This window comes from Lepisosteus platostomus, chromosome 10 (assembly GCF_059453375.1).
Source record: "Lepisosteus platostomus isolate fLepPlt1 chromosome 10, fLepPlt1.hap1, whole genome shotgun sequence".
NCBI lineage: Eukaryota > Metazoa > Chordata > Actinopteri > Semionotiformes > Lepisosteidae > Lepisosteus > Lepisosteus platostomus.
Window position 1 is genome coordinate 18,434,587 of NC_142620.1, and position 20,848 is coordinate 18,455,434.

General features: G+C 35.3%; 1 protein-coding gene across 2 annotated transcripts in view; it reads left to right on the top strand.

The window, feature by feature from the left end:
• Positions 1-11,846: 11,846 nt before the first annotated feature.
• The window catches only part of c10h14orf180 (chromosome 10 C14orf180 homolog), a 29,809-nt gene continuing 20,807 nt past the window's right edge, over positions 11,847-20,848 (top strand). The window contains exons 1-2 of one of the 2 annotated variants that reach the window (XM_088648547.1): positions 11,847-12,250; positions 19,019-19,049. In XM_088648547.1, coding sequence (XP_088504673.1) covers positions 12,098-12,250; positions 19,019-19,049 — 184 coding nt within the window. In that variant the 5' untranslated portion in view covers positions 11,847-12,097. The remainder of the gene's footprint in view (positions 12,251-19,018; positions 19,050-20,848) is intronic. The other variant, XM_088648545.1, reaches the window with a different exon arrangement.

Sequence of the window (20,848 nt, forward strand, 5' to 3'; positions counted from 1 at the left end):
CTTTCAGATGGTAGAAGTTTTGTATAGATACAAAATGGCCATATAGGTGTAGGTGTCTTTTTACTGAATATTGTAATTGTTTGTGTAGTAAACTGCACTTCACTGTCAAAGTTGTACAGTAAGAAATCATCACACCACTTTCAACTGCTTATCCAGTTCAGGGTCACGTTTGCCTATCCCAGGATGTAAGAAATAAGTTACTCAATGGTGGTATGTGATCTGTAATACACATTCTGAAAAGGTGCATAAAGTGCTCTATGCAAAGGTACAGCAATAGCTTCAATGTTAAGTATATAGGTCATGGTGCTGTTTGTATACTGTGGCATGCAGTTAAGCATGATTCTGTATTTAGAGATTATTGAAAGAGTGTTGATATGACTTCTCTGTCTTGAAGGAATGGTAATATGTTGCCAGGAATACTCGAGGAATACTCTGTACTTTTTCTGAATAGTCCCAAAGATCCCTATTTCAGGACGAAAAGTCTGCCAGTAACTACAGTATATCATCCTGCAATTTCCATTTGGCAGTACAATGAAACTAAGCAGGTATGAGCCTGGCCAGTACCTGGATGGGAGATCACCTGGGAAAAGCTAAGGTTGCTGCTGGAAGAGGTGTTTGTAGGACCAGTGAGCACTGAGGTCTGTGTGGGTCCTAATGCCTCTGTATAGTGATGGGGACACTGCTATATACTGTAAAAAAGGTGTCATCCTTCTTGAAGGAAATAAAGAGATTTTAAAGTACTCTAGCAATTACTAGGCATGCTGAATGCTGAAGATGTTGTTCAAGTACACCTTCCGAAAGGTACTGTATCTTATTAATAATGTTATTTCCTTGCAGAAGATTGCACTTGTTTTGTTTACTGTAAATTTAAAATAGGAAGACAGTATAGCCCCACTACTGCAATTTGTAAACAGTTGTGCAGAAGAAAAAACAGAATGCTACAACTGGCTTGATAATGCAAATTATGATACATAAAAATATGGCAGAAATCTTTGACTACCAAATTAGTGTACAACATATCATACAAATAATTCATTATACTGCAGACCTGAGTGAAGCTGGCATTTTGCTATTTAAATAGAAATAGATATCTTCTAAGTGGTGGTGGTTGAGTGCCGTCGAGTCGGTATCGACTCATGGCGACCCTATGGACAGTTCCACTGTCGCTGTCCGTGGAGTTTCCATGGCAAGATACAGAAGTAGATTACCAGGCCTTTCTTCTGCACAGATAGTGCGAGTGTTGTTGCCGTTGTCACAGATATGTGACCCTCCGCCGCCAACACTGCCCCATACTGCTGCTGCCCAGTATGGGTTATTAGAGAACCTTGCACACAACATGGAACACGAACCCACTACCCTGAGATTATCTCATGCTCTACTAACTGAGCTAGTTGGGGTATCTTCTAAATACCAATTTATAAATACAAGTAAGAAAACATATTGTAACGCTTACGGCCTCCATTGCTTGCGAGAGCTGAGCTGGCTTACCAGAGCGGTGACAGCACCGCCCTCCCCTTTGGATAGCAGGGGCCGCAGCCGCTGGGCTGACGGGAGATTTCTCTTTAGCTCAAGAGGCTGGGTCCCTGTTAAGTGATGCCAGAGGCCCGGGTTCGAGTCCTCGACAGTTGGGGGCCGACCTGATGCGGCAGTTGCAAGGGCGCCCACGTGACCCCGTAGCGCTACAATATGTTCATGCACAACAATACAACAATATACAGTAGGACTGGCTCGAACAGGCTCACATGTCTATGAGCTGGGAACAGGAAAGGAAAGCAAATTATCATCTGCCTGACAGTTACTGTATTGCTCCATTGGTAGAGCATGCTCTTTCATTTAAAAAAAACATTTTTATTATAGTACCTTAGGAAAAAGTTTGGGAAGAAAATAGTAAAATATTTCAAGAAAAATATTACCTTTATTTTGCAGGTAGAACAGGTTGAATTAGCATTAAGAAATAACATTTGGAACCCCACACGTTTGCTTCCACAACTTTGACCTTTAATGAATATTATGTATATAATATATATTGTTACAAATGGGGGTTATGAAAATGGTGAAAATCAGTAATTGACAGAGCAAATAAGTCAATAAGTAAAATATATTTTCATAGCTCCCAACTTGTAAGTGATTTTACCAAAACATACCTGAGCACAGGAATTTTTTATTCTCTGGCACAGCTTTGATAAAAAGAGTAATAATCCAGGCACTCTTGATTAAACAAATGTTTATTAAAAATGACAAGACAAACACTACAGTACTCTCAACTAAACATACAAAACACAAGTTAGTCTAGGTAGAGTATGTACTGAACAAACAAAACGTTTCAGAGGCCTAACATCTAAATCACCCAGAAAACCCCAGATTTCGAATAAGTATGAAACTCTTAATGGTGTCAGTGGCCAAATAGGAGATAAGCTGCCTTTCTTAATAAATGCAGTACAACCTGCAATTAAATCTCCATATCTGCATCCTGGATGACTCAAAATAATGGAGCCTATCTCCCTATTCTAAAAGTGCATGCTATGCAGGACAGACATTTCTAACTGAGTTATCTTTTACATAGGAAACCCAAGTTTCCTAAAACACAGAATATCAAGCTCTCTTTAGCAAGGTTAAAATATTTAGCTCCAGTCAGGTTTTTTGGGACGATCGTGAAGGTAGGGGCTCTCGCCTGCCAACTTCTCTCTTCTCTCTATTCTTGTCCACTTCTTCTTCTTGACCCCCTGTCATATTAATGTGATCCTACAGTATATGGTGTGTTTCTGTACTGCTCATTGGCAATCACAAACCCACGACCTGATTACCTACTGTTGGTATTCCAAGGTAAATCTTACAATAGTTTTTGATCAGGGGACCCTCCACATCTCATCAAACATCCCCTCTGCTTTGAAGCTAGATGTGTTTACTCTGCCTGGGGTCACAAACTTTATCTAAACTCTAAAGAGTTCCTAGTCGCCTAAAGCTGTAACAATATACTGTACTGTATAGGAGTGTGGAAGTTAACACTGATACCACATACTGTAGCTCTTGTGTCATGGACTGGAATTGGCACTGATGTACCTTCCATGTGATGTTTGCATGACTGGAGTTTCTCTCACATATCTCCCAAAAACATGTTGGCTATGTTCATTTGTGTCTTCAAATTGTTCCTGTGTTTGTAATGTGATGGACTGGCATCCTATCCAGGGTGATAGTCTCACCTTGTCCCTGTGCCTGCACAATAGGCTCCAGGTTGCTGCAACACCTATTAGAAATAAGTTTATTTTTGATGATAGATGTTCTCTTTATCCCAAATTAAAATATCCAGCTATACACAGCTGGTTTATTTCTAAGCATATTATAATTACTAATACAGGACTAACACTTACAGGTACAGTACATTATTATGACATACTGTATATTTATTTCTAGTACATTACATTATAAGGTGTGATCAATCTATTTCTCTAATGAATTTTCTTTGTCTTCTACATGTAAATCTAAACTCCAAGTTTATTCAAGTTTTCACTTTCAAATTCTATTTTGTATTTATCAGTAAATAATAGTTCCAGTGAAATTTAAACCTCTCTGTAAGCCTCCCAGGTATGTATAGCTTTGTAACTACTTGCTTTTCACAAACTCATAAAAAGCGACATTGATAATGCTTGATCCAGTGTAATGAAGTTAGTCTCAGAACTATCTACTGTATAACAGATGAGTGGAAGTAACATATCTATTCATTTCTTTTGTGAGATGATAAGTATCAGGGTACTTTTAAGATATGTCCATATTGCTTATCATTATGGAATATTGGTGGAAATGGAATATAATAAAATCAAGGAATATTGCTTCTCATATTTAATTGATGGTCCACAAATCTCATAAATTAGCTGTAAAAACAAATCACCAGTGACAATGCTTATCTGAATGTCAATGATGCCAATCTATTTGTTCAAAGCCACTGTGGACATTCATAGGAGGAAAACAAATCAATATTTCAATTACAGGTAGATTCCTATTCCAGAACTGTTGAACAGCAATCAATACAGCAATAAAACAAGTATCCAGACTTACAATAGCTAGGTAGCCATGACACATTTTACAGTTTTACCCATGTGCTCTGACCTATGAACTTGAAAAATTGAATTTAAAGCATCACTAATATAAAATGAAACGCAGAGGGAAAGTGGTGATAAATGGTTTGACAGAACACAAGAAAAGTGATGGTATTGTACAATTTATAGACCAGATACATTTTAAAGCTTCACAGAACTCCCAGCACTAAATCTGCACCTGGATGTACTGTACCTGTAGTTATATTTTAAATTATTTCACATAAATAATCATTTTTATTCATGGGAATGGAACGGAATTGTCATATATACTGGATTTTTTGCCAATAGTTAGAATGATATTGCCATATCACCTATCGGCAATCAACATCAGACCACTTAACCATTAACAAAAAGCTGCTTCTTTCTTCTTATGCAAGGTTCACTTAATTTTGCTGGCTATTCCACAAGCGTGGAGCACAATGGTGAGCACACATTTTTGCTCCATTACTTTGATGACTTTTCTACAGTATACAGTATATTTATTGTTATAAGTTGTGACTTTAAAATTACAGAAATAAAGTCATTTTATTGGGAATCCCACTGTTAAGACATAAGAACATATGCGGCTTAAGACAGTATCCATTCTTTTCTCAAGTGTTAGAAGATGCATTGCATTAAAAATGTTTGTATTTTCATTAATATAATAGTATATTATCATTGATTTTGATCTCATTACAGAGAAGGTCACAAGAGGAATCACTGTAGCAAATGCGACAGATCCAACAAATGTTTTTTGTCTAATAAACTCAATCTTTAATAATGGGCTATACTTTTAATGAGGGGTTATCTGATTCAGTTCCTGAAGGGACTAGTGTCTTCTTGATTATGTTCCACTTCAGCATTCAGTTACATAGCTGGTCTAATTATTTAATATTTAACATAATTGTTCATACTTCTAAACAGTGCATTTTTTCATTTATCAATTTTAAAAGACATGATGATAAATCCTTAATATGTTTAATTTATAAAATAATTAGGATAATTGTTTTATTGACTATTCAGGATGAACACAAAGGAAATGGGTGTGACATCCTCTTTTAACACAACTGTTTACATTCAAAATTGAATCAGGCATGTCTCTGATACTTACTGTACTCTATACTCTACTCAAATCTTTCATTAGGTTTTAAATGTCACTGTGGCTTTTAGGTTTGGCCATATAAAATGCATGGAATATTTCACATTTATTTCACATTCCTTGTAATTGAGGATGCAGAAATTTTATACAACATGTCAGCCATAAAAGCAGCTGACCAGAAACGCTAGCCTCTGTTTCTTTGTAGCTGTAGCACATTAATTTTTAATAAACTGTCTGTGTTTCCAGAGCATAATGTGTTGAAACTTCATTGATATAAAGCTTTTGTACCAGTTAAAGCCATGCAAGACTGAAGACCCACTTATATTACACTTGACAATGCAGGTGCCTGACAGTAAAGGCTTTTAAATTTAAACATCCACTGTTTCAGAAAATAAAGTAATTTAAAATTAGAACATTGTAATTCAGTCACCCACATCTTTGTTGTTCAGCTTTAAGGTTGTCCTTAGTAAAGAGAATTCTGTGGTATAAACACCTCAGAGCAACTGCTCTACAGCAAATGAAAATGAAAGTCAAACCCCTAAGTCAAAAGACTGTTCTCTTGACAGAGAATAATGCTCTTATGAGACAAAGGGAGTGTGTTAAGACCATAACATGTTTATTGCTAACTCCTTTAAAGTAGGTTTATTAGTGCATTAAAGAAGTTCACATTTACTGAATCCTATTTCTTCTAGCAGGGACACCAAGAGTGGCTTTACATTTGAAAGCACAGTCTGTAAATAGTCTATTCTTGGGCACTCTCTTTAACGGTCTAAATAATATTCTGTTTTTAAAACATTTGTTTAATACTAATCAGAACATACCTGCAAGAGCCTACAACTGTATATTTCCTAGATGACCAATGAGTCAAATATCTGTTGATGAACAGATGTTTTTCAGTATCCAATTATATTATTATTATTATTATTATTATTATTATTATTATTATTATTATTATTATTAAAGGGCTTTAATATAACGTACTGTCCTTCACTGCATGCATTGAACTTCTCTGAAATGTATGCTGGTTGGTTACAATTTTGCTTTTAGTAATTAGTAATAATAATGTATGGGTTGACTTACTGTTACATTCTTTACCAGGAGGTGCAGATGGATCACTTGATGTAAAGAACAAAACTCCAAAACACAAGGCAAACTGTTATACCTCCACATGTGGTGCATGTGCCATAGCTGCAGAGTTTTCATGATGATTTTGAATCTCTAAATACAAAGGTTAATGTTTTATCTATATTGCAGGAAGTAGTTTCCTTTATTTAGCCAAGTACAATGCAAAGGAATGCCTTATTTGCAGAAAGTGTGAACTGTACAGATAAAGCTTTACAATTGCTGTGCTGTACATTAATACGAACAGTACGCCATGAACTATACTTTTTTCACCTATAACATTAATCTTCAGCAGATATGACCATTTACCTTTCAACGAATTAAAAAGACTCAAAACATAAAAAATGGAAGATTCTGGTATGTTGATTTTTCTTTTTTAGTATCATATTGCTGCTTAGATAATTATTTTTAGGTAGTGTGTGGCTTCTTCTTCATGTGACAGCATGGGTTTGTTGACATATAGAATTTGCTGTTTTCTTAATTTGATACCTAAAACTATTTCACTTTATTCTGTGGGTGTTATAGTGCTACCTTGGGACCAGATGTTATGAAAAAGCAGGAACAAGAACTGTTTTTTTTCATTTCTTTTAAATGAGTAAATGTAATTTGTTCAGATGTTAAAAGGGTTTCAAGGGAACCATACCAATTCAATCAGCATTAGAAGAAATGCTTTATTAGAGTTTTAAAGCTTTGCTTGGGACTGATTCACACAAATACCTGTCATAAAATCAGAAAATAATCACATTTCTGAGGTTATAATAAGTGCAACATGTATTAACACAATTTTAGCAAGCAATAAAACGTTAATTGCTTAAAAAAGCACTTAACTGTGTTAATTATCGCAGCACATTATCTAAATAAGTTTTTAGTGTTATAGCTGTTTTAAGGAAAATGTTCCATAGCTGCAATCACCATTATTACAGCAATCACCATAATGATACTATTTGTGTTTCCAATTTATTTCAAACAATCTTTTTTTAATTATGTTTTCCTTAAATATGCTAAATGAACAAAAATCATAAAATTTCTTACTTTATAACAAGTGCATTTGTCATTCAAAACCATTTGGGTATACAGTATTTATTAACTTTTATTACTGTTGTCAAAGGAGTGCTGCTCTGTTATATGAGTATTTACTATAGTCTTTTTAAAGCTGAAGAAACAGAAGTACAGTATATTGCTCAAACGTATATTAGAGAAAACTGAGGAGCTGAACCAGTAGGTACTAGGAAATAAAAATGTTGGGCACAGTAGATGATTTTACATTCAAGATATTACATTTTTCAAAAATGTAGCACATTATCTATAATTGACTTGGCAATGTGAGATGCTATTTATATCAAATGTTAAAAATCAGCATAAGACTATTTAATGTATTCTGTTGCAAGTCCTTGTGTTTGCTTATGGTGGATCATATGCACACCTATAGTGTTCATAAGAGATTCTGGTTAATGCTGGATTCATTTTGCATAGTACCTTCCAGCAAGGCATTTGTTGTTTATTTCTGTCATGTTTAATAAAGAATACTATATTTTTTCCTCCTTTGTACTGAACAATGACTATGATTCCTGGGACAGTTAATTTACCATCCTATTATCTTGTGTGTTGCATTCAATTAATTTTGATGGCAGCTTTATACAAGTCATATTACTGTATGTTGAACTTAACCAGTAGTTTAATACAGTCTCTTTCATTTTTTCTGCAAAGCAAAACTTATACAGTATGTATTCAAATTATTTCAATTTGGTTTCTGTCTCCATGTTCAGTTGTTTTTTCAAATCCTAATAACGATGAAACGACAAGTGTAAAGGTGTGGCATGCTTAGTATTCTGGCTTTAACTCTCCTAATTATAATTATTTAACTGATTGGAGATCAGCACTGTCACACACCCCATCACTTACTGTATGAGGTATGAGCCAGAACTGCTGCAACTGAGATGTTGGGGTGCAGGGAGAGGTGTTAGAAAAGATGTGCTCAGTGTTGTCTGCAGCCAGGGAGCTTTCCTGCAGAGGGAAGTAAAAGGGTGAAATTAGAATTTGATCTCTACCTGGACTTCTGTTCAATAACACCTTTTTCAGTAGTTCGGTCAAAGACAAAATGAGCTGATGAATATAAAGGGATGGCAGGCTAAGTACTTTGGTTTTAACATATCTGGCGGCAGAATTGACAGTTCTAGTTGGAGAGTAGTGCTCTCACCCCCCCCTAAAATAATCTCCAAAATACAAACATAGATTTCAAATACTAAGCGAAGGGTGAGTCGGTTCAGGCAGAACTGAGCAGAACATGCTTGTGACAATTGACAAGTGATGCAGGTTTGAGCCTGTTTGAATGGATACATTTGGATATGCAGTGCATGAGAGCACGTATTCTGAGGGTGATGAAAAGTCAGTGAACAGGTGGTAGTATTAGTAGCTAGCAGCAGTAGCAGGACTGGCTGGCTTGGGGTTGGAGCTCTGCTGTGGGCAATGGCAATGGAAAATGTTCCAGTGACTGGAACAGTAGTTTGACACAGAAGTAGGAGGAGAACTACCAGTAAGCTGATCACACACTAGTTGGGTTTTGGAACCCTGTTGTGGTCAGGGGAAACACTGTGAGGCCTTAGAGGAGTAGTCTATCATGGAAACAGAAGAGAGGTGCTGCTTGCTGAAGGCTGAACCCTCAAAAAAGAAGGAATGTCAGTTGAATTATGTAGGTCAGAGAATTTGCAGTGTGGCTGTATCAGAGGTTAGTTATAAGTATACAGTATATGGCTGCAGACATCAGCATACCTTCAGCCCAAACCACCCATTTGACAGCTTCCACCTCACTTCTCAATGGAGTAAACCAGCTCTCCAGAATGGGCGCTCAGAGGTTGTGGCTAAACTTAACCAAAGCGAAACATCTAATGCCCAACCAATACTCTCTAAAACCTGCTCCCACAGACCTCATGAAAAATACTGTAAAACCCTAAGTAATAGAGTAATTATTTATAGAGTGAACTGTGCTTTTTCCCACCTGGTTTTCTCTGTTGTAACCTCCAATCTAGCCAAGTCAACAGCTAAGCACTGAACATTCTGTACTTCCTTTGGAGGTGAATTTCAACATCCAAAAAACCTTAAACTGAGAGACTGGTCTAACTGGGAGTCTCCTACTGTTGAGTTATTTTTTCCATTTAAACAGAAACCTACAGTAAGTGACATCCGAACACTGTTGCACCCTTGTGTGAATGTCTGTCGTGTGCAAATGCCTGGAGCTAGTGTATCTTTAAATTGTCCTTTAACTATGCTCCAGATGCCAAAACACAGTACAATTAGAGCTGCTCAGTTACAGTAATATGTACTTCTGTGGTTGTACAGTAAATGAAGTTGGGGTCTCTAGAGAAGAAGGTTTTTCCCTCTGCTCAAACACTGAGTAAAGTGTGTGCATGATAAAGTCCCTCTCAAGGGATAAATATATGCTTTCTGAGATGAAAATGTCAAAATTGGAAAAGCCCTGGAAGATTGTCTCTTGGTGTTTTAGTTTGTATTGAATCTGATGTTTATGTTTTCATACATATAAGGTAATATATACTGTATTACCTTTTCTTCACTGAAACATGTACAGGGACCATCAATAACCAAATGCTTGTACCCAGTGTTGAAGGCTTAATATTACTACAGTACCATATTCTGAAATACAGTTTACTATACAGTTACTATAGCCTCGAAATACAGTATTTCTGAAATGTCTGTTAATGACAGTGTGACTGTTTTGTCCTGTAGTAGTTATTTTGTTCTCACTTAGGTCATATTTTCTTCTGGCTGGAACGAGGAAGTTCACCAAGGTTATGATAGAGGAATGTGGTGGTCTCAGTATGAACAAAAGAGGAGAGGGGTTTTCATTAAACAAATGTGGTTTCACATGGCTACAGCAGTGCAGACATACTATTTCAAGGGTAGGTGTTGTTTGCTGCTCAGATCTGTAAGTGCTTCTAAAAAACAAATTTAGAAATGAACACTGCTATGTGAAGAAAGTTTTGTCATTACAGCCCCCATGCTTTGCATTTATTATCATCTTATTTGTTAATAATGACACTGATATATCATTTCCCAACATATTTGTGAATGCTATTTCTCCTTAATGTAATTGTAATATTGCCATATTTTTTACAACTTCTGTACTCAAAGGGACCTAAGAATATTAAATTTTGCTTTAGGAAATCAGAAAAAGTAGACACTGCAATACTGCTTGTCTACTTAATTTACTAATCAAGAAGGCTGTTACTGGTTTACTCTATGCTATATACTCCACAAAGGGAAAGTGAGTTTTTTTTTACTTTTCATTATATTTAATTTATTCTAATTTTCAAGCTTGAAAGAATCTGTGCTTCTCTCCTATTTGCATAAATATTCTCCCATGCTTTTTTAGATGCAGTTAAATCTGCACTCAATCTGCACTCAATCAAAGGCCTCTTAAATGGGTCAGCCATGCGATTTTAATGTGGGGGTGTCCTCTTGGTGGTGGATATGAGGAACTCTTAAACACAAGTGTTACTGGAACTAGGCAGATGCCATTACCCAGTATAGAATTAGTGGGAGGTAACTTTGCCTGTTTTGTTTTTCCTCTGCACCCTATATGATAAAGAGATCATTTCAGAAGGCCTGTTGTAGGGATTGTGTAAAGTGTCATGCTAGTGTGCCCTCCAGAGGCAGCATAAGTATTAATTAAGCTTACAATATGGTCTGTATTTTTCACCTTGACTTTTCTCTACAGGGTACATATTGCTTGATTATTAAAGTGTGAAGGAAATGTAAATATTACTTATTTTTCTAGTCTTTAGGACAAAAATGTTTAGGTGGCCTTTAGAAATACTTTTTAGCATTTTTTCTTCCACACAGAGGATAAAACACATACCAACTAATTCTAATTACAGTGTTTTTTCATTGACTGCCATGTGTTACATTGAAGGCTGTGTTTAACATTGGATATAGATTTGCCTACAGAATATAAATTAAATTTGGCATATCATTCTTTACATGCTTTGACAAATACCATAGGGTCCCACTTAACTTTTGATTTGTTAATTGAAACAAACAGCACTTTGCAGCACGACATACAGTACATTGATGAAGTATAACAAAATGTATCTGTGCAATAACAGCTGTATATTGAAGCACACTGCTTTAAAAAAATAGACCACCTGTCTATAGCAAACCACACACTAAAGACACTAAAACAAGGTATATTGAATCACACATTTAGATACTATACTATTTATGGAGTTTAGCAGACTTATATCAAGGACATCTTTATTATTATAATCCTGTAACATTAGTATTAGTATTAGTATTAGTATTAGTATTAGTATTAGTATTAGTATTAGTATTAGTATTAGTATTAGTATTAGTATTAGTATTAACTTGGTTCCTGATAAATATTTAACTATTTTTAATCATTTGAAACAGGCATAGAAATGTACAATCCAAGCTTTGCTTTTTCACTTTTGATAAATACAATGAAAAAAGTGGTACACCGTGTACCGTACATTATGTTGAAGAGGGATTGGGTGAATGACCTGTCAGTAATCAAACTGCACTGAGACAGACTACAGTTTCACTTTGTGCTGCATACAGTATCTGAAAAGGAAAACAGAGTTTTCTTTTTAACTCACACACTTGTGGGCTTCCAAAGTTCTAGTTGTTTTCGGATGAAGAAAATGCAGTTGTTTGCCTACAGGGCATGACTCTTTCCTAATTCGTTTCTTGGAATACATACAGCATTTTCATCAATCGTTTTTCAACTGGGAGGTTCTACAGCTCTGAGAGGGTTTTCAGCAGAGCAGACATGCTGAGCAATGGGAGGGAGGATCTCTATAATCAAGGAAGGCAGTTTCAGCAGCAGGGGGAGTCAGAGGCTGCTTTGAGATGTTTCCTGGCCTGTCTGCTGGGGCTGACAAACATGCACAGCTTTCACTCTCTGCCAGACTGTCTTCACCAGGTGAGGACTCCATTAGCACTTTCACAGACACATTGACATGGGATGTGTTTTTGTACAGTAGGTGGTCTTGTTGTTAGTTCCTTGTTTAATCTTCTTTAAATAATGTTGTTTTGTTTCACCTGCATCTCTATATTGATCAAGCAAGGACTCCATTATCACTTTCACAAACAGTGTGACATGGCCTATCTTTGTGTTTGTAAATTGTTGCATTTTACCATTGATCTTTCACCAAAACCAATTTTGATGGGAAAATGTCTTGAGGGATATAAAATGCAGGATTAATTTCTTGTTTTAAAGTGGAAAATTCTGCATAATCTTGAATGTTCACTAGAAATTTACAGTGCCTTGCAAAAGAGTTCAGCCTTGCACAAATTTGATATTTTGTTGATTTAAATCTTCACTCATGACACTTAAACGTAGAAATGAATGTTATATCCACAATCACTCAATACTCCACGCACTGAATTCTAAAAACAAAAAGAAATGTAAATAGATATTGTGAAAGAAAAATGGCAAATTCATGATTGTATCAAACCTTTTGCTTTGGCAATCCTAAATGAATTTAGTTGCACAAAACTAACTTAACAAGAAACACAATTAGTTGAGTGGCCTCTCTCTGTGTACAGGAAACCAGTGATTCTCATGATCTAAGAATACAAACACCTTTCTCGTTGAGGATCCTTTGTCAGTTAGTGAATTTCATAAGAATATAAGACAGGTTACAAATGAAACAAGGTCAATTGGCCCACCTGGCCCATTTAATAGTAGTTAATTAATCTAAGTACAGTATCTCATCCAACCATTTTTAAAAGAAACCAAGGTTTCAGCTTCAAGAACATTTCTGGGTAGCCTGTTCCATACACACACAATACTTTTAATAAAGAAGAGCCTTTTGTTCTCATTTTTAAATGCATTTCCACAAACTTTCCACTTGTTCCACTGCCTTTTTCAAGTTTGCTCATACAAGTGATTTATTTGAAGAAAAGACCAACCAGGAAGACTAAAGGGCATTCAAAGCAAGCCAAGGATAAAATCATTGAAAATACCAGATCAGGAGTTACAGTAGGTACAACACAATATCAAAGACTTTAAAGATCCCTGTGGGCACTGCCTTCTCTAGTCAATTGCCCAGTCAAAGTCCTGACTTGAATTCTATCGAGAATCTGTTAAAAGTTTTAAAAACCTGCTGTCCATAAGCAACTTGAGACTGTTTGAGCAATATCTGCCAAAAAGAATGGGCACAAACACCAAGACAGTGTGTAAAGCTGGTAGGGATTGACTCAAAATGCAGCTATTTGCTTCCACCAAATATTGAGTTCAAGGATCTAATTACTGTACTTGTGCAATCAACACATTTTCTCTTTAGTTTTAGCTTTTAAGCTGGCATTTACTGTAACTTAAAGACATTTTTTTGTAAAATATTGGGACACCGTGGGTACAGTCTGAATATTTACTACAGTATATATCTATATATATTTATATCTATATATCTAAACGATACTACATATCTTTTATGATGTGTTTTAATCCTAAAATGCAGTAAATTCAGACTTCTTCCTTATAATCTATATCTACCTAAATATCTAGTTGAAGGTCTATCAAAATGCAACAAACTTTCTTCCTTAAATGTTACAGACAACTTGGGTGCCAAAGAAAAAAATCCTTTCAGAATACCCCCATTTACTGTATATGTTTATGTGGCAAAGATTAAGTTAGATTTTTATTTTTTTCCAGGAGTAGCATATTTAACAGATCGTTAACTGGATTAGGCATGTAATTGTAAGCATTGAAATTACGGGCATAGTTGTTATTGTTTTCCTTCATTATGGGTATATTAGTAAGACGTAAACATGTTAATTGAGGTTGCTGGTCATAATGTTCTATATGGTTCACATCTGAATCCTTTGTTTATCTGTTTTATTAATACATAAACACATAGAGGAAGAACTTGAGTTTAGGACACTTGAATATTGTCACCACACCAAACAAATGGAGCCTGGAACCACCATGGAGAAAATAATTACTCTGAAAGAAATTGAAAAAAAAAGTTTGATGTGCAAAAATGTACTGATGCTTTGCCTACTTATTATTCTTTTTCTGATGCATAACCTGGAAACACAATTCCAAATTATAAATGTAGGAAGACAAAAAGCTATGACTCATATCAGGTGGGTTTTAAAAAAGATCAATGATGTGTGGTTGCACAGTTATCATCATATTTTGGAGTTGTGAAGTTTCAGCGGTGAAGATAAAGATGGGAGACAATGAGTGAAAGTATTATGATACATTATCCATCTTTCCTGTCAAGTTGCTTTACATGAGGCATCTTTCAGTTTTCTTAATACCAAGTTCACCTTACTAATCAATATATAAATTAAAATTATATAATTTATATTATTATAAACATAATTATAAACTGCATAAATGTAGACCTCAGCAACTATACCACTGATCCAGAAATAAATATTTTCCTAAAGCCAGTGGTGAATCATAACAAATTTCCTTTGAAAAATTTGAAAAGACACTGCCAACAATGTGCATCTGCAGATGAACATTTCAAAACTAAGTGGGATATCCTATGAGAACAGTTTAAGCATGTATTTTTTTTATCTGTTGGGTAATGCTTATTAAATGTGGAGAGGAAAATAGAATGAAGGATTTAGAAGATTTAGAACTTCTAAAGGTAAATTATTTTTTTACACAAGTAAGAAATGATAAAAAAGCACCTAAATAGTATATTTAACTTTTAAAGACCTGTTTTTCTGCTGACTGCTTTACAAATTATAATCAGGGCAGAGTAAGGCTCTAAAAAACAAATCAGATAGGTGGAATCAATGATCACTCATTAATGTCCCATTTATAGAGGGATGTGAAATTTTAAATTACTTACTTCTGACTTATAAAAATGCTTAAACTCAAAGGACTAACCTGGCCATGTGTGTAGACTTTGATTATAATACTTGCCCATCAGGCAGAGGTCTGAGGTACAGTATGATATGGAAAGTTCAGCTCAAAAATACCGACTGCTCAGTGCTGATCTAAAAAGCTTTTCAGTGTAATCAAGTACAGTTCAGCCCTGTGGACTCTCATCATCCATGAATCAATGGTAATAATAATAATAATAATAATAATAATAATAATAATAATAATAAACTTTATTTTATATAGCGCCTTTAAAGGTGGCTTCTCAAAGCGCTTTACAGGATGACAATAACAATAAATAAGAAGACTACAACAATAAATAAGAAGATTTCACAAGATAGGACACAATTATAATTACAACAATACAACAATAACAATAGAGGAGACCGTGGAAGGTGGTATTAAGAAGAGCAGAGGGGTGAAGAATGGAACCAGTTAAGTAAAGGCTTTTCTGAAGAAGAAAGTTTTGAGTCTGGATTTGAAGGAGTTTAGAGAAGGTGACTCTCTAATATCCTTGGGCAAAGAGTTCCAGAGCTTGGGGGCATAGCAGGAGAAGGCCCTGTCGCCCATACAATGTAGACGGGCTTGGGGGACAGTAAGGAGGGCAGAATTTGAAGAGCGGAGGTTGCGAGGTGGGGAGTAGGGCGATAAAAGTTCAGACAGGTATTGAGGTGACTGTAATGAATGTTTATTACAGGATGAATGGTGATGGGGAGGTAGTACAGGTCTGAGGCTGCACAATAAACTGTCTTAAGCACAATGGGCACTCCTTTCTCTCTAATACCCTGCTGCCTCCTCTCAGCACCTACAGTAGATGCCTCTTAACACCGTACCACCATGTGCATTTTACTACCTTTAGCTGGATTTCATTAGGGAACAAAGTCAACACCATAAGAAATCTACTCCTGTCACTGGTGTGCTTTTGGCAACATGTCTTCTCTATTCATTGAGAACTGTACTGTGTTTCTGTCTATACATTGAAATATTTAGCACCAAATATTCATTGTTTCTGTGATGCATGGAGTATCTACGCATGGTGGTCTGCATTCTCTACATGTACTGTAGTAAATTAGTCATAACTTGTGGTTCTTCAAACAATTAATGATGACACAGTGGTTATTTTATTACAAAAAAATTGTCAATTCAAAATAAATGATAAAATATTTATTTTATTGATATAGATCAGATCACTGAGCTGTAAAATTCATGCATGTCATATAATTTGACAAAAGCAATTTCTAAATTATAGAGTAAAATACTACGTTCGGTTTGAAATGCAGTTACCAGGTCTATTATGATGTGAAATTATCTTGTTAGACATTTGTATTAACCATGCAACTAAAATACGAACTAAAATAGATTCCAGATACACCTGACCCATAAATATGTCAACTTGTCAACAACGTAAAATGTATGTCTTCAGTAAAATTAGTGTGTGAGGTATCATCTGGCTGCTCAGGATAGTCTACAGGTACTGTACAAATTGATATAATAGGAACTGTACAGACCAATTAAAACTGTAAAGAATTGCCTTTACATATTTAATAGCTTTGGATATGCTGAAATTTTTAAAATGATAAAAGTATAGATTACTTTTTGATTATTGTGCTTTGTATCAAACATAAACAGAAGTTATTGATGTACAATATTACAGTATTACAGTACATGCAAGAAAAAATGTAACTCTGTGGAAAGTCCAAAAACAAAAACAGTGACTCTGCGGGCACTCAAATTTAACCTTTTTTCTTTCACTTACTGTGCCTTCTCCAGACCAAAGTGTATATATATCTGAATCTGATTCCTTCCATTCTTTCTAATATAAAAATTAATATTTTGAGGCTCTAGAATGTGTTGTTTACAGTTTTAAAAGGTTGTTAGAATGCAGAAGAAGGCATCTGCTTCAGTCATCTATTTTTTTATCTTAAAACAAAGTTCGTTTAAATATAAAGTCAATTCTCTGTTCTCCTTAAGATAAAGCTTTACTGCTTGTGCTTCCTTTTTTCCACACCAGGAAATATACTATCCATCTTGTGAGTATGGCAGGGGCAGGCAAGATGGCTATGGCTTGAACTACATTCTCCAGAAAGCTGTGGGAAATGTCCCGCCGCTCTCAGTCACCTGACCAGTTGTAATTGGTCATGTGATGATTTAAAACCGGGAGGTTGAGGCTTCTGGACATACAGTACATGAGAACAGGAAAGGAATGAAGAACCCTCTGTGGGAAAAGAACGGGAACAAGAGAGAAAACTGTGTGATATAGAGAGTCTGTGTGACAAAGACACTGAGATGGACAGTGAGTTCTTGAGATTGGAAAGCCATTTTATTTTGTGCTTTCAAATAAGCAGCTTACCTGCACATTTATTATAGAGATTAAACTCAAGATGTGAGGCAGCTAGAAGCACAAAGATACGCTACAGAATGCTTTGTTTAGTTTGGTTTGTGTTACTGCACTGCAAGTAAAGAGCACTTGTTCAGTTATCTACAGCTGTATTTGTCTGGTTTCCTGGCAGCTGCCACAGAAAAGATTGATTACTATGATGCTCAACACATGAGGATATTACATATGATGGAGAAAGTAATATACTATAGACAGAGCTCTTGTGGAACAGTGTATTCTTGTAGGTGTTTGGTGAAAGTGTGTGACAAGGTGTTTTTGTTAAAAAATAAGAAAATATTGATCAGTTAACTGTTGCTGCTTTGCCGTGCTCTGCTTGTTACCACCAAGTCCCTGACTAGGCATAAGTGGTTAGAAAATGGATAGTTGGATGAGTGAACTCTACTTTAGTTGCAGACAGAGGACAGGAAACACATCTCGTTAAATTGCTTCTGAAGTTTTTGGAGTAAGATAAGGGCTTTCAGAAAAGAGCCATAAAGCAACAGTCTCCCTACATGATATAAGCCTTCTATGCCATTAGAGTTGTGGTCCGGGAGACACATAGAAGGGCCTGAGAAAAGGAACAAATACTGCACCAGCTTGCTCTAGTCTAGAGGGTGTTCCATTGTGTTTGTATTGTAAGGAATATCACCACTATTTACCTGACTTCCTTCACATAGAAATAAATAAGGACAAACATGCTAGACGAGGCTCCTGAAATCTCAAGATGTTGAAGACAAAACTGTGAGTTCTTCAGATTGAGAAGAAATTTGTTTTGTAATGTCAGTAAGCAGCTTAACTGCCCAGTTAATGTTGTAGACAGTGAACTAAAGAAGTTAGCCAGAAGCTCAAAGATGAGCTAGGCATTGTTTTGGTTTTGTATGTTTTATGTTACTGCACTGTAATTATATCTTTCTTCCTGAGACCCACCTATAAAAAGATGCCCAAACCTGGGGGACATCCTAATTTTTTAATTTGGTAGATCATTTATTATTTCCCCTTTAGATATTTTTATGCATGTTTTATTTTCAGGAAAGAGATAGGCCTAGAAGAAAGTGTCAATGGAGAAAAATAGTTTTCAAAAGCTGGAAGCACAAATGAAGAGTCGTGATCTCATTTGCTGCAAAAGGGAACATACTGTACAGTATCTGCCACTCCTGGATACCCCAGTGAGTCATGAAAATAGCTTAGGGACAGATTCAATTAATCTAAAAAAAGGCCCATGCTTTTAAATTACTGTTTAATTGCCACTTCCATTTTGAAACTGTGCTGTGAACTATTATTTTGTTTCACGCAAGTGTGAAATTGCAACAAGACCACAAAGAAATGAATTGTCCAGAAGTGCTCCTTAAATTACACAATGTTCTACTCCACATTCTTCAAAAAAATTAATTTATTCACAAAACATCTTAAATGACTTTACCAGTTACTTATAAATAGCCTTGTATCTAAATTATTTGTTTATTTTGCAGATTGCTGAAGTCTTCATCAAGGACAAAAATTGTATCCTTTTAAGATTGCTGCTTAATTTGTTAATGGTCTTCATTTTCTCACATTGAAACATTGCACCATGGATTGTGCAATTATTGCTGTGCATTAAATGAACTACTCCACTACATGGAAAGTCTACATTAATATCCTCTCATTAAGGCTAATAGCCTTATCCACTTTTTGGTAAACACAAGATACTGTATACAGTTTACAGTTTAGTTTATACATGTTTTTCTGCAAAAATGTTATTCGGACATAATGTAAAAACAGGGCTAAAATTTACATTTTAAATATCAACCACCTACTGTTCTTATTAAAAATAAACAGACTCACCCAAAAACATTTGAAGGTGTTTCTCGAAATCCCTGAAAGACAGAAGCTTGTGATAATGCACTGACTCTTGGCTTCTATTGCCAAAACCCACCATGACAAATTTTTAAATCAAGGTACTGTCATTACAGAATATCCTTCTCTCCCTGGCTCATTAGATATGCTTGTGAAGTTGTGATTTATGAAGAGACTTTCAAGTAAAGATATTTGAAAGTCAGTGCACATTGTTTGAAAAAAGTTTAAAGGTGCTTAAACTACATTTTATTCCAGGCAAGGAAGCTTAGCCTCTGAATATAAAACAAGACCCATCAATTTAATTACATTAATATATCTTCTCTTTACAATGTGTACAAATGAATGTGAAGTGTCCATTCATAAGTCATTCAAAGAGAGAATGACTATTGTCATTTTGTAAATGTAAAAGCCTTCTGTATTGTGGATTAAACATTTGAAGGTTTCTGTGATTTTAAAATAGGAGGTTGATTTATTCATCACAGCAGTTTCATCAGGGGGGTTTACATTTTGTTAGAAATAAGCTATAAGCTAATAAGCTTCACTTTTAATGAAAAGGCAAATGAACATGAATTAATTTTCCTCTTACTATAACAGTATCATGTGTAAATACAGTTCGTCTAATGGTACATTCTTGCTCCTGTCAAAAATTCTGACTCACATTTCAAGCTCAAGCCCACATTGTCTTTTGCTGAAAACCATTACGTCATCCATCCTAGAACGTTTACAGTAAATCTATTGTATGTTTGTCCAGCTGTCACAAAGAATATCCTTAAACATAGGTGACCTGGGATGACCTATACTGTATATGAAAGTCAGCACTATGCCATTTTATTTTAAAAACTCAGACTAGATTATAAAAATAGGCATGAAAAGCAGTGCATTGCCTGTGTTTAGGAAGAAAATGATTTTTTTTTTTATTTCAGCTGCTGTGTGGAACAGTCAGGATCAATTTGTAATGCACTTAAGTCTCTTCCCCCTGTTTGGTAAATCAAATTTGACCGTATATTTTTGCTAAGAGTTGGCCTTCACAAAAGTGTTGTCTGTAAAAAATCTAACTTCATTACAGCTATATAACATTTTAAACACCAAAAGTACCGTTAGAGAGCACTCCTTGTATTTTGCTTTGTGCTGTAAAGTATTATGCATTTGAACCATCCAAGTATGTTTCTCATTGAAATACAGTATATCTGTAGATACAGTATATGTGAATAGATTGCATGCCACTGCGATTAGTGATTTTCTTCACTAATTTGTAACACAACATAGAAAGAATCCAAACTGCAGTAAGAGAAATCATATTACTTTAGTCTGAGAAAAGTATTTACTAAACAGCTTTACTACGACCCAAATTAGTGGATAAACCAAAAAACTTAGTTAAATGTTCTGTAATACTGGATTAATATATCCATTAGTGATAAGTTACTTCTAGGGGAAATATCAGTGCAAATAATTAATTCTGTTTTCTT